Source organism: Lissotriton helveticus, chromosome 4_1 (genome assembly GCF_964261635.1).
Source record: "Lissotriton helveticus chromosome 4_1, aLisHel1.1, whole genome shotgun sequence".
Lineage (NCBI taxonomy): Eukaryota > Metazoa > Chordata > Amphibia > Caudata > Salamandridae > Lissotriton > Lissotriton helveticus.
The window spans coordinates 376364254-376378974 of NC_136063.1; the positions used below are offsets into that span (position 1 = coordinate 376364254).

The following is a 14721-nucleotide window of genomic DNA, read 5'->3' on the forward strand; positions in this document are numbered from 1 at the left end:
CATCCCATGCGCAGGTACAAAGGAGTGCAGGTGGGAAGGTCTCCAGCCTCAGCTAGGACTGGGCACAGAGGTGTGGACGGGACGTCACGGGAGGAAGGCAGCATCCCCGCGCCATTCACACCCCAGAGTTACAGGTGGAAAGCTCCTGACATAAGTTCGCACCGCTGCTACCGCTGAGGTACTGTGGAGAGGTCCCAACACCCCAGCCTAGTCTGTCCAGGGTCAAAACAAGGCACAGGCAGGGCTGCGGGGCAGTACGAGGGGGACCCCCGCCCCCTTTGACTATGGCACGTGGATAGAAGCCCCCGGAGAGGGCTCGCACATAGCGGTGCCCGGCGTGGTCTGGCTCTGTTTCTGACGCGTCTGGTCCAGGGACTGCGCGCTACTGATGCAGCCAGAGCGAGGACCGGAGGCGTGGGCGACCGCAGGGCTAGAGGACCTCTGCTCTACTGGGCGGCTCTAGGACCCCGCGGAGGAGTGCAGACCACCGCCTAGGCTAGCACCTCCTCCTGCACTGAGCAAAGCGCCGTGCATTGACCGTGCTGCCTGCCATCACCTCTCCATGCTGCGCATCTCGTGGCTAGAGCCGGTACCATAGCAGCATCCTCAGCTCCGCATCCTCCGCGTGCCGAGCGTGTCACTGGCCAGAGGAGGGCTTCTGTCGTCGGCCACGGGACAGCGCCAGCTGTGAGGCGCGGCTACAGGGGCGTCCCGGTGTGGTGAAGGTCCCAGGTCCCAAGGCTCTGGGAATGAACTTTGGGAGACAGGTCTCTGCAGTGGACTCGTCTTTTTACATTGCAGAAAGTTGCAGTCCCGGCATTGGACACCCCAAGTACTTGGAGACACTGGGCATCCACCCCTGGATTCACGCGCACGTGGTGTGAGGCGCGCCCCCCACGCACCACCTGTCTATTCTGGAATCAAAAAGAGAGTCCGAGGAGCAAGCCGGACCCCGGTCCTCGGAGGTGAGTTAAATTGTGGCTATCCATCCACCTGCGGAGAGGGGGTCGCCCTGGGCATCAGCTGGGAATGAGAGGCCACTTTGGAGGCGCCTCATTTACTTGACAAATTACATTTCCGCACATAATCACCTCAACTAATTGCTTTGTGGAATATTAAATTGTAATGGGGGCAGACCTGACATTTTTACTCCGTGATATATTCCACATGTACCCGATATGTTCCTCCCGTGGCGCTCGTCTGATTGAAGGACTGGTTTGCGTGTAGTGCATTTTACAAACTTATATTTCTCCCCTAGGAGAGGAGCTTGGAGTCGGAGGGCGCTCTGGACTCACGCTGACTGGCATGCCGCGCGCCACCACCTGTCTGGATTCTCCGACGTCTGTGTCCACCTGATGTGGGGACCTGCCCAGCGGAGGCCGCTGCCCCTGAACCCTCGACTCCCCTCGAACCTGGACAGTGCGCGTCCCCTGACCCCCCCGGGGTCCGCTCCAAGCCCAGCACAGACCTCGGGCCGCTGAGCCCACCCTCTGCCCCGATGCAGTTCCGACTATTTTCCTTCGCTCTGGTCATCCTGAACTGCGTGGATTACAGCCAGTGCCAGGGCACCCGCTGGAGGCGAAACAAGAGAGGTAGGTGCTGCAGGTGGGGGATGCAGGGGGGGGGGTGCACAAGGAGGGGGCCATGGGAGCCTACGTTCACTCAAAAGATCATCCAAAGAGAGACGGGGGGACTCTGCTCCTACAGAGTGAGCACCACTGCATGCCACCAGAGACACGAAACTAGCCTCTTTTAACAAGTATATATTTATCTAGCCTCGGCCACCTTCTCGTGTTTGCTGAAACCAGTCTTTGTATGCACATGTGCGCGCGGAAACGCATTCTCTTCAGGCATCCGAGCTGACCACATGCGCAGAGGTCTGAATGCTAGGGGTGCCTTAGTCCTTAATTCCCGTGTGACCACTGAGCGGATACTAGTGCACATGCGTTATGTCCTTAGCGCTAGGAGACTCCTTTGGGTGAAGTGTGCGCTACAAACCCGTACATTGTATTATGCGTGCTCATATGAACGGAGAAGGAAACACTCAATTACGCACTTGTCCTATGGCACGTGTAAACCTACGATGGTTTTAGGGTCCGAGGTTTGGGAACTCGAAATGTTTGCACTTTTCTGTTTTTTCCGGGTAAACCCATACATAAAATACAAGCCATGTATCAGGTTTTGCTCCCTTTCCAGGACAGGAATGCGCGGTGGGCAGCCGTGCCACAGAGACCCGGTGTTATGTTATAAAAAAACTCAAAGCAGTGAACTGTGCCATGTCTAGCCACCTAACCATGCCAAGAAAACACTCCCGTGGTCATGCTGCATAATTCATTTTACATGCCATGAACGTATAGCATTTTGAACATGTTTCTATACACCTAAAAACGGTTCTGCCAGAGCTTCGAAGCACTGGCCAAAGTTGATCAGTTTGAAGCATATTGTCGTGAAAAGTTGCCCCTTGCCTCTCGTGTGCGGGACAGCGCGCGTCTGGCCCAGGTGTCATGGGTGCTGGAAAGGTGCGCTGAGCACCTCCCTGGGATCACCTGCTGCGACACGTCCCTGCAGGCTCCGCTTCCCCACGACCCTGCCGTGTCGGGAAACGGCTACTACAGCGGTTCCAAAGTGACGGTCACTCGTTTATTATAGATCAGTGCGCGCGGAGTTATCGATGCACACCGCGCCGCTCGCCGGGGACGGGGACACAGGGGAAGTTTGGAAATCAATGCTGCGCTCTAGACTGATGGGTGCCCGGAGTGTACGGCTCGCATTCCCGGCAGACGCTTCAAGTGCTGCTGGCACTTGAGGGGGCAGGCGCGGCGGGTCCGTCTCAGGGGCCAGCAGAACTTTTTATTTCCTCAGGGTCACTCTGAAAACCGCAGTGATTTCCGTTACCCAAGGGTGTAATGCATACCCCTTACCCCTCATAGGGTCCGTATCCAGGCAAATGCCTATCAATATGTCCGAGATATAAGAGTCTCAGGGGCCCCTCGCGGCATTCTACAAGGGGCCCATCATTTTGCTTTAGCAGTGCTGTCACCGTGCGCACGTTTGCTTCAGGGGGCCCTTTCAAAGATGCCTCGTGCGCTGCTGCGGCGAGAAGGGCCTCTCCGGGCGTCCAGCTGTGCTGCGCCTCCCCCCGAGGTATCATCCGTGCTTCTGAGATATTGCCCGGATGACCGGCGTCTCTGCTGCTGCCAGCGTGATCAATAGCGCAGCCTGTATCATGTCAGCTAATTGCAGGGGATAATGAAGCTCGTGTCCCTCGGAGAGACGGCTCATGTAACCGGCGTATCGATCCCATGTTCGTGCCGGCGGTGGCTTGTGAACATCAGTACAGCGATCTCGCGCAGCTCGCCCGGATAAACAACGCACAGAGTCTGCCCCGAGCTTACAGGGCGCAGGAGAAGGAGCCACGCACACCTGGGCTGTCTGAGGATGAAACAACAAGTGCCACTCAGGATAACAAAGCACCAGAGGGGGGGCATCCACACATGACCTGCCGTAGACTAACAAGGCAGCAGCGAGGGGCGGCCATGGCATGGGCCATCCCTCAGACTAACAGGGCAGCAGCGAGGGCCAGCCTGGGGCCATCCCTCAGACTAACAAGGCAACAGAGAGAGACAACCATGGGCCATCCCTAAGACGAACAAGGCAGCAGCGAGGGCCAGCCATGGTCAACCCTCAGACTAACAAGGCAGCAGCGAGGGCCAGCCATGGACCATCCCTCAGACTAACAAGCAGCAGTGAGGGCCAGCCACACATTGCTTCCCTCAGACAAACAAGGCAGCAGAGAGGGCCAACCATGGGCCATCCCTAAGACGAACAAGGCAGCAGTGAGGGCCAACCATGGGTCATCCCTAAGACGAACAAGGCAGCAGTGAGGGCCAACCATGGGCCATCACTCAGACAAAGAAGGCAGGAGAGGGCCACCCATGGGCCATCCCTAAGATGAGCAAGGCAGCAGTGAGGGCCAGCCTGGGGCCATCCCTCAGACTAACAAGGCAGCAGCGAGGGGGGTCAGCCATGGGCCATCCCTCAGACTAACAAGGCAGCAGTGAGGGCCAGCCATGGGCCATCCCGCAGACGAATAAGGCAGCAGTGATGGCGAGCCATGGGCCATCCCTCAGATGAACAAGGTAGCAGCGAGGGCCAGCCATGTGCCATCCCTCGGACGAACAAGGCACCAGCGAGGGCCAGCCATGGGCCATCCCTAAGACGAACAAGGCAGCAGTGATGGCCAGCCATGGGCCATCCCTCAGACAAACATGGCAGCAGTGAGGGTCAGCCATGGCCCATCCCTCAGACGAACAAGGCAGCAGTGATGGCCAGCCATGGGCCATCCCTCAGACAAACATGGCAGCAGTGAGGGTCAGCCATGGCCCATCCCTCAGACGAACAAGGCAGCAGTGAGGGCCAGCCATGGGCCATCCCTCAGACAAACATGGCAGCAGTGAGGGTCAGCCATGGCCCATCCCTCAGACGAACAAGGCAGCAGTGAGGGCCAGCCATGGGCCATCCCTCAGACAAACAAGGCAGCAGTGATGGCCAGCCATGGGCCATCCCTCAGACAAACAAGGCAGCAGTGATGGCCAGCCATGGGCCATCCCTCAGACAAACAAGGCAGCAGTGATGGCCAGCCATGGGCCATCCCTCAGACAAACAAGGCAGCAGTGATGGCCAGCCATGGGCCATCCCTCAGACAAACATGGCAGCAGTGAGGGTCAGCCATGGGCCATCCCTCAGACAAACAAGGCAGCAGTGATGGCCAGCCATGGCCCATCCCTCAGACGAACAAGGCAGCAGTGAGGGATAGCCATGCGCCATCCCTCAGACGAACAAGGCAGCAGTGAGGGCCAGCCATGGGCCATCCCTCAGACGAACAAGCCAGCAGTGAGGGCTAGCCATGAGCCATCCCTCAGACGAACAAGCCAGCAGTGAGGGCTAGCCATGCGCCATCCCTCAGACAAACAAGGCAGCAGTGAGGGCCAGCCATGGGCCATCCCTCAGCCAGCAGTGAGGGCTAGCCATGCGCCATCCCTCAGACAAACAAGGCAGCAGTGATGGCCAGCCATGGGCCATCCCTCAGACAAACAAGGCAGCAGTGATGGCCAGCCATGGGCCATCCCTCAGACAAACAAGGCAGCAGTGATGGCCAGCCATGGGCCATCCCTCAGACAAACAAGACAGCAGTGATGGCCAGCCATGGGCCATCCCTCAGACAAACATGGCAGCAGTGAGGGTCAGCCATGGCCCATCCCTCAGACGAACAAGGCAGCAGTGAGGGCCAGCCATGGGCCATCCCTCAGACAAACATGGCAGCAGTGAGGGTCAGCCATGGCCCATCCCTCAGACGAATGAAGCAGCAGTGATGGCCAGCCATGGGCCATCCCTCAGACAAACATGGCAGCAGTGAGGGTTAGCCATGGCCCATCCCTCAGATGAACAAGGCAGCAGTTAGGGCCAGCCATGCACGATCCCTGAGACAAATAAGGCAGCAGTGAGGGCCAGCTCTGGGCCACCCCTCAGACAAACAAGGCAGAAGTGAGGGCCAGCCATGGGCCATCCCTAAGACGAACAAGGCAGCAGTGAGGGCCAGCCAGTGGCCATCCCTCAGACAAACAAGGCAGCAGTGAGGGCCAATAATGCGCCATCCCTAAGACGAACAAGGCAGCAGTAAGGGCCAGCCATGGGCCATCCCTAAGATGAACAAGGCAGCATTGAGGGCCAGCCATGGGCCATCCCTAAGACGAACAATGCAGCAATGAGGGCCAGCCATGGGCCATCCCTCAGATGAACAAGGCACCAGCGAGGGCCAGCCATGGGCCATCACTAATATGAACAAGGCAGTAGCGAGGGTCAGCCATGGGCCATCCCTAAGACAAACAAGGTAGCAGTGATGGCGAGCCATGGGCCATCCCTCAGACAAACATAGCAGCTGTGAGGGCCAGCCATGGGCCATCCCTCAGACAAACATGGCAGCAGTGAGGGTCAGCCATGGCCCATCCCTCAGACGAATGAAGCAGCAGTGATGGCCAGCCATGGGCCATCCCTCAGTCAAACATGGCAGCAGTGAGGGTCAGCCATGGCCCATCCCTCAGATGAACAAGGCAGCAGTTAGGGCCAGCCATGCACGATCCCTGAGACAAATAAGGCAGCAGTGAGGGCCAGCTCTGGGCCACCCCTCAGACAAACAAGGCAGCAGTGAGGGCCAGCCATGGGCCATCCCTAAGACGAACAAGGCAGCAGTGAGGGCCAATAATGCGCCATCCCTAAGACGAACAAGGCAGCAGTAAGGGCCAGCCATGGGCCATCCCTAAGATGAACAAGGCAGCAGTGAGGGCCAGCCATGGGCCATCCCTAAGACGAACAATGCAGCAATGAGGGCCAGCCATGGGCCATCCCTAAGACGAACAAGGCAGCAGTGAGGACCAGCCTTGGGCCATCCCTCAGACGAACAATGCAGCAGTGAGGGCAAGCCATGCGCCATCCCTCAGACGAACAAGGCAGCAGTGAGGGTCAGCCATGCACCATCCCTCAGACGAACAAGCCAGCAGTGAGGGCTAGCCATGCGCCATCCCTCAGACGAACAAGGCACCAGTGAGGGCCAGCCATGGGCCATCCCTCAGCCAGCAGTGAGGGCTAGCCATGCGCCATCCCTCCAACGAATAAGCCAGCAGTGAGGGCTAGCCATGCACCATCCCTCAGATGAACAAGGCAGCAGTGAGGGATAGCCATGCGCCATCCCTCAGACGAACAAGGCAGCAGTGAGGGCCAGCCATGGGCCATCCCTCAGACGAACAAGCCAGCAGTGAGGGCTAGCCATGAGCCATCCCTCAGACGAACAAGCCAGCAGTGAGGGCTAGCCATGCGCCATCCCTCAGACAAACAAGGCAGCAGTGAGGGCCAGCCATGGGCCATCCCTCAGCCAGCAGTGAGGGCTAGCCATGCGCCATCCCTCAGACAAACAAGGCAGCAGTGATGGCCAGCCATGGGCCATCCCTCAGACAAACAAGGCAGCAGTGATGGCCAGCCATGGGCCATCCCTCAGACAAACAAGGCAGCAGTGATGGCCAGCCATGGGCCATCCCTCAGACAAACAAGACAGCAGTGATGGCCAGCCATGGGCCATCCCTCAGACAAACATGGCAGCAGTGAGGGTCAGCCATGGCCCATCCCTCAGACGAACAAGGCAGCAGTGAGGGCCAGCCATGGGCCATCCCTCAGACAAACATGGCAGCAGTGAGGGTCAGCCATGGCCCATCCCTCAGACGAATGAAGCAGCAGTGATGGCCAGCCATGGGCCATCCCTCAGACAAACATGGCAGCAGTGAGGGTTAGCCATGGCCCATCCCTCAGATGAACAAGGCAGCAGTTAGGGCCAGCCATGCACAATCCCTGAGACAAATAAGGCAGCAGTGAGGGCCAGCTCTGGGCCACCCCTCAGACAAACAAGGCAGAAGTGAGGGCCAGCCATGGGCCATCCCTAAGACGAACAAGGCAGCAGTGAGGGCCAGCCAGTGGCCATCCCTCAGACAAACAAGGCAGCAGTGAGGGCCAATAATGCGCCATCCCTAAGACGAACAAGGCAGCAGTAAGGGCCAGCCATGGGCCATCCCTAAGATGAACAAGGCAGCATTGAGGGCCAGCCATGGGCCATCCCTAAGACGAACAATGCAGCAATGAGGGCCAGCCATGGGCCATCCCTCAGATGAACAAGGCACCAGCGAGGGCCAGCCATGGGCCATCACTAATATGAACAAGGCAGTAGCGAGGGTCAGCCATGGGCCCTCCCTAAGACAAACAAGGTAGCAGTGATGGCGAGCCATGGGCCATCCCTCAGACAAACATAGCAGCTGTGAGGGCCAGCCATGGGCCATCCCTCAGACGAACAAGGCAGCAGTGAGGGCCAGCCATGTGCCATCCCTCAGACGAACAAGGCAGCAGTGAGGGCTAGCCATGCGCCATCCCTCAGACGAACAAGCCAGCAGTGAGGGCTAGCCATGCGCCATCCCTCAGACGAGCAAGACAGCAGTGAGGGCCAGCCACACATGGCTTCTGTTAGTACTGGGGGTCTCTAGTTGGCAGGGGTAGGTACCACTGTCCAAATAGGGACCCTTGCTTCTAGTCAGGGTAAGGAGGAAACCCTCTGAGATAACCCCTGCTCACCCTCTAGGTAGCTTGGCACGAGCAGTCTGTGCTAACCAGAGGCAATGTGTAAAGTATTTGTACCAACACTCACAGTAACACAGTGAAAACACCACAAACTGACTCCACAACAGTTTAGAAAAATAAAGGTATTTAATCTAAACTACACAAGACCAAAACAACAAAAATCCAACATATACAGTTCAAGAATATGGTTTCAAAAAGTGTTCTTAAGGTTTGCGATAGAATTCTCTAGGTTGCGATAGAATTCTCTATAGATGCGTGAAAAGTTCACAGTTGCGTCACGTTTACTCACAGTACCTTTTAGTTGCAACAAAGTTCCAAAAGCAGAAGCTGGTGCAGTGAGGGCAAGGCATACGGTATCTCCCTCAGACTAACAAGGCAGCAGCAGTACTCACACACACATGGGCTTCCTATAAGGCAGTGGGTCCACCTACACATGATCTGCCTCAGCCTAACAAAGTGTAAGGGGATCACACAGGACCTGCCACAGACTAATATGGCTGCAGTGATAGCCAGCCATGTATGGCCTCCAGGGATTGACTGGCCTATAAGGCAATTAAGCAGTGCCCGACAGGCTGGTCTGACAGACAGTATGTGGGGCGTTTTTTAGTATTTTGTGGGCCTGTTATATTGGCAAAAGGGTAATTTTTTACTGATATTACCCGAAACATTGTCTGCAGCAAGCACAAGTTCATGCAATCTCCCATAACTTGCAAAATGCACATACATCATGCTTTAACTGGTTAAAAACTGGCCTGATTTTCTTGTTCTGAAAAAAAAAACTGGCCTGATTTGCAAATGCCGGCCACTTTTTTTAGGTACCTCGTTTGCTAATGGGGGCGCTTTAGTTTGGTGCCTGGGCCTATTTTCTGTCCCAGTCCGACCTTGATTGGTCTGTTTCAAACCTCCAAGGCAGCAGAGGGGTGAGCAATACATGGTCTGTCTCTGACAAAAGCAGTAGTGGCACTCACCTACACATAGTCCTCCATAAAGCAGTGCGTCCTGCCACACATGGTCTGCATCTGTCTAACAAAAGCATCGCAGGCAGCCACAGGGCCTGCTTCAGACAAACTAGGCAACAGCAAGGGTCACAATGCCATGGCATGCCTCGAACAAAAGGGGCAACACCAAGGGCTGCCAGGTGCAGTGATTCCCCTACTATCAAAGCAAAAATGTGATTCGCCTAAAAATACACATTGGTTGATGTTGGGGCAAGGGTTTACATTGTCTGAATGTAGTGTTTAATGCAACCACCAGGGATTCGTCATCCATCACTGGCATGGTATCAAATTCTTCTGCTGCCTAGGATGCATACCATAGTGTTTAATGCGTCCACTAAAGATTCATCAGCCATTGCCGGCATGGTATCAGAATCTTCTGCTGCCTATAATGCATACCGTTGTGTTTAGTGCAACCACCAGGGATTCATCATCCATCACCGCAATGGTATCAGTATCTTCTGCTGCCTATAATGCATACCGTTGTGTTTAGTGCAGCCACCAGGGATTCATCATCCATCACTGGCAAGGTGTCAGAATTGTCTGCTGAGTATCTTGCATTCTATAGTGATTGGAGCAGCATCGGCAGTTCATGGACTGTCATTGGTAGGATCCCAGTCGCAGGATACCTCTTGCAATGCATGCCCTAGTGTTTAGGAACACCCCTAGGGATTCATTGTCCCATCACTGACATGATATCAGTTTCTTCTATGATGCACATCGGCGATGCATGGGCCATTGCTGATATGGTATCAGTATATTCTGCCGTCTGCAATGTAATCAGTAGTGCTAGGGCACAGAGCAGACATCATAAATTGAGGGATGCAATGGACATGTTGTTAGCATCGTAGTGTTTAGAGAAGGCGTCAATAATTCCTGCACCATCACTGATAAGTTATCAGCACCCCCTGCTTCTTGTTGAATGCTAGAGTACTTAGAGCAGATGCAGTTCATGGGCCACCCCAGTTATGTCAGCACCCTCACGCAATGCATCCCGTAGTGCTTGGAGAAGATGTCAGCGGTTGATGGGCCACCCCTGTTATGTCTGCAGCCTTGGTCTCCCACGATGCAGAGCAAAGTACTCAGAGTAGATGTCAGCAGCTCATGGACCTTCTAGGACAGCTAAGGACCAATACACCTCACCAGAAATTTCCAACTGGTGCTGTTAGAAGCAATTCTTTATTAGCTGTCTCTTTATGCTGAAGCAGCCAAGACAATGAATGTGTTTCGCTCATACACGACCTTCATCAGGGCTTATAATTTGCACATCTTATAAGATCAGAAGTCTGCAGTCATCTATGCATCTGATTCTGAAATGGGTGATTGGGCACATTCTCACAAAAAGATGTCCTCAATATGCCAAAATGAAGTGTATCGTGTCTGGCATAAGAGTCCTCTTTTTGAACTGCCAAAGAGACTCAGCCTCCCATGATAAACACCAGACTACTCGTAGCAGATGTCAGCAGTTCAAGGACCATGACTGGCTTATAGCAGGTACTGTGGATTCACGACCTCTCCATCTCTTGGAAGACTGCAGCTCACTCTGGTTTTCCCACGTGGGCTTCCATCAATGTTGTCTTCATACTTCCGCCTCCGTTTCTCCAACGAAATCATTGGGTCATCATGGCTTCGCATCAGATGTGTTCTCTCGCCAGTGGCCATTCAGCCTCATTTCTAATTTTCCCCTACTAAGATCACGTGTTATCACCATGAGTGTGTACACACACGACTCACCAACATGTCATGCACCCCTGGAGCATCATGCTTTTCATTGAAATGCTACATTTTGTATTTGGGTTTTTACAACCTTCAGTGGATTGAGTTGCTCAATTGCACGCATGTCACAACAAGCTGCCATGGAAGTGCGAGCTGCCACTGGCACTTACAGTGAGTTAAAATACTGTGCTTCAAAGTGCAGAACATGTACTATCAGCTCCAGGAGAGGTGGGCAAGTTTTGGGACATCACTAAGAATGACCGTTCACGTGTTGGCCCCCCCTCACAACAGATGTTTTGGTGCAGTCCACGGCTCTGTATGGAAATGAAAGCAGTGCTTCCAAGTGACCCGACAATCTCTGCCAACAAAGGGTGTACTGTGTCTTTAATTAAATGTGGAACTACTTATCGTGCTGGCCAGACAGTGGAGGGCAATGCTGGTGTTTTTACAACACGGCTTAAGTAGTGCATTGTGGGAGGACTGACATGAATAGAGATCTAACTCAAGGGCTTTGAATGAGCCCCACTACAAGAGCGTAAGCTGCTTTTAATTGCTCTCATGTCCACTGAAGGATCCTGCAGGCGCTGGTGGCGCACACTGAACAATTGACTTGGCCCAAAGGGGAGCAAATGAAATTGGTTCTTGGGTGGACATTTGGCTACCAGCTAGGCCAGCCCATTATTGACACTGGACACAGTGGAGAGCTCCCTGTAATGCTCTTAACTCCCCTCTCACTTTCTGAGGGGGGCGGGACGGGGAGGGGTTCACGCGCCTGTGGCGGACTTTTCCCTCGTAGCATCTGCCTCCGCGCGCAGTAAACCTGTCTGAAGTGCCATGTCTGCGACATTGATACCGTCTTAGGACATTGCGCACATGATTCCAAGAGACAGCCTTACCCATTTCGGGATCAAATTCCCCAGTTTTGCAGAAGTTCTCCGAGGCTCACCTGCAAGCCATTAAGCAATCACTGTGGGGCACTGGCGGCGAGCGCGCGCCTGGCCTTCTCCTCGCTTTATTGCATGATCTCAGATGCAGTGTAATATCATTTGCGTAATGAAATAACATTCTGGCAGAGATGGGCCTCTGCAGTCAGTGGAAATCAATTGCATCCACTCAGAATGGAAAACACATCTATCACTTAACTTTAACTAATATTTCACTTTGAGAGCGGTGGGTGGGGCGAGGGAGTTGCGGCCGGCTCTCTGCACTGCATGCCGCGAGCCATGTGTGGCATGAGCTGTGGGAGAGAGCTGTACATTTGCTAAAGGAGCCCCTCACTCTCCGGGAAAAGTATTGCATTTCGAAGGAGCCGCCTGAACTTGACTGCACATTATGACACTGAAAAGTTGGAATGAAAAAGTAATACATTTTTGTTTTAAAAAAATGCAGATTCTTTGGGAACTTGTGTAACATATATTTTAGTCTGTTGCCTCAGTGGACTAACTAACCTAGTGCAGAGATCTTTGCTTGAGCACGGAGTCACAGCTTCAAGTTCTAGAGGGTTAGTCAGCCTTTCATCATCCTAAAGTTGATAACATGCGCACAATTGAGTTACGTAACAATAAACGTCTGTTATCTATCAATAGAGCCAAAAAGTTCCCTGAAGTTAAGGTAAGCCAGAGACGTTTTATGGCCTGGTCACAATGGGCAATTGCCCAGGGCCCCCACATGTTATGGGGGCCCCCAGGAAAGTGAACCTCCCCCTATTAGAGCTCTGTCTAGTCTAATTATCCAAACCTCCCTCAATCTCTGTCTACATCCTATAACTCTCTCTCTCCACCCAGTATCATCTTAAGGATTTTTGGGGTCCCATCAATATATATTACAACTGCTTTTTGTCGCCCTGGTAAAGTTTAACTTACTATTGTGTAGTATCATGCAGGCTTGAATTAGCAGGAACTGGGTAATAACATTCAAATTTGTTCCACACAGTGTCCCCAAAAAATGCCTTATCTGGGTCAACCAAAATTCTTGAAATGACAGTGAGATAAGCTCTACATATACACATTGTGATACATTAGTTTACGGCATATGGGTTGTTGTTAGACACATTGGCCAGAATCAACAGGGAGGCATCCCTGATTCATGGGGTTGCTTCAGAGGTTGGGAAAATAACTGGTTAAGGAGGACCATGTAAACGGTTGTGTAAACAGCATTTGCATTATTTGCATGGATGTCAGAGACCCGCCAATTTCGAAATATTCTTTGCAGTGTGAGAGAAGGGGGTGGATCCTTGGAAGGGCCAGGTGGGCTTTTGTGCCAGCATTTCTTGTGAAGCACTTCTACCCTCCCCAGACTCTGATAAAAAAATGCTTGTCAGTCTGCCACTGGTACCCAGAGATGTTCACATCTTGTAATGGACATTGACTGCGCAGCGGCTCCACAGACGAGCTGGAAACCCACTCATTGCAGGGGTTACCAGGCCACCTTTTGATCAGTGTGTGATAACTAAATATCACCTAGTGAAGGGAGCTGATATTGTGTGACACATAGGGGCACTGTGTAAGTTGGCAGGTCAAATGCCAGAATGTAAAAACTTCACTGAACATGACATGTGTGACTACAGAGCCTTCACTACAGGGACTAAAGTGAGGAAACACCAACACAGTCTTGCACAGTTGCCTGTGTCCTTGGGAAGTCCTGGCACTGATCTTTAAAGGCACTGCTCTCCTGCTTAGTGGTGTCAGTGATCTTCCTGTGAAACAAAAACAAGTTTCTGCTCGAGCTTGAATATTAAAAGTACTGTCTCCACCTAGGCCGACCCTACAGCGCAGGAAAAATATCAATATAAAGAGTTTGTTTCCTAGCACTGAGAAGGTATCTAGGCATTATTGAAAATTACATTTAGTTATCCTGACCTAAAAATGCTACACTGGGATGCGCCAGGGCCCTAGTTTACTGATCTAGAACTGGAGAAAGACAGTGTAGAGTGTAAATGTAAATGTAAATGTAGTATACTTGTAAAGCGCACAGCTGCCCCAGCAACGGGGCGTCCCGGCGCTGTATAACTCTGGGGAACCCGTCCTGGCTTTCCCTGTGGGATGGTCCCTTGCTGGGAGTCCCCAAGGTGGAGCCAGGCATCCCCGGAATTGGTGGGGCCGTTGTGGAGATTAGGCAAGCTAATGCCCAGAGTTGCCGAGTGGAACCCCTGATTAGAGTAAGCACCGAAGCGAGAATTATCGAGTCCGCTGACCAAGGTCCACGACCCTGCCGCGTCGGGAATTGAACCCTGGTCCCAGGCTGACTTCTGCTCTCAGGCCTGCCGCCTCTAACCAGTGAGCCACACTACTCCAGTGTGTCAGCAGGATTGAAATGCTATTAACAAATCACACGTTGCATAAAACTTGCTCAAACAATCTAGTAACCAGAAGACGGGCTGGATTGATTTAGGCAGGGACTAGAAAAGAATGCCATAAACATGGTGGCCATATTATCTGAGAGCACAATGCATCTCACTAAATGAGTGAGGGCAAACGTATCCAGAGTGTTATACAGACAAGGAAGAGGGTCAGAGCATAAAGATCCAGCACCAGACGTTTATTACGTGTAATGGCCTCTAAATCCTTTCAATCACCTTGGTGCATTTGGTCTGGAATGTGACCCACATACATCCCAAATAGGTGGTTGGCAAGCCACCACTGACAAAGGCACAACATTGACCCTGCACCCGAGAAACACAAACATTCTATCTGTGACAGCAATATTGCATCATATTTCAAAGACAGAACAAAATATAAGACAAATAGCTTCCCAAATGAAAAGACTAAACAATGGTATTTTTGATTGTAGAAAACGTCCTTTTTATTCCAAAATTGTATTCTTAAAAGACACAACA

General features: G+C 52.9%; 1 protein-coding gene across 2 annotated transcripts in view; it reads left to right on the forward strand.

Moving 5' to 3' along the window:
* The first annotated feature begins 407 nt into the window (after positions 1 to 407).
* The window catches only part of RSPO2 (R-spondin 2), a 391996-nt gene continuing 377682 nt past the window's right edge, over positions 408 to 14721 (forward strand). Inside the window, exons 1-2 of one of the 2 annotated variants that reach the window (XM_078686882.1) lie at positions 408 to 965; positions 1259 to 1592. In XM_078686882.1, the coding sequence (XP_078543008.1) occupies positions 1499 to 1592 (94 nt within the window). In that variant the 5' untranslated portion in view covers positions 408 to 965; positions 1259 to 1498. Of the gene's footprint in view, positions 1593 to 14721 lie in introns of both variants that reach the window. The other variant, XM_078686883.1, reaches the window with a different exon arrangement.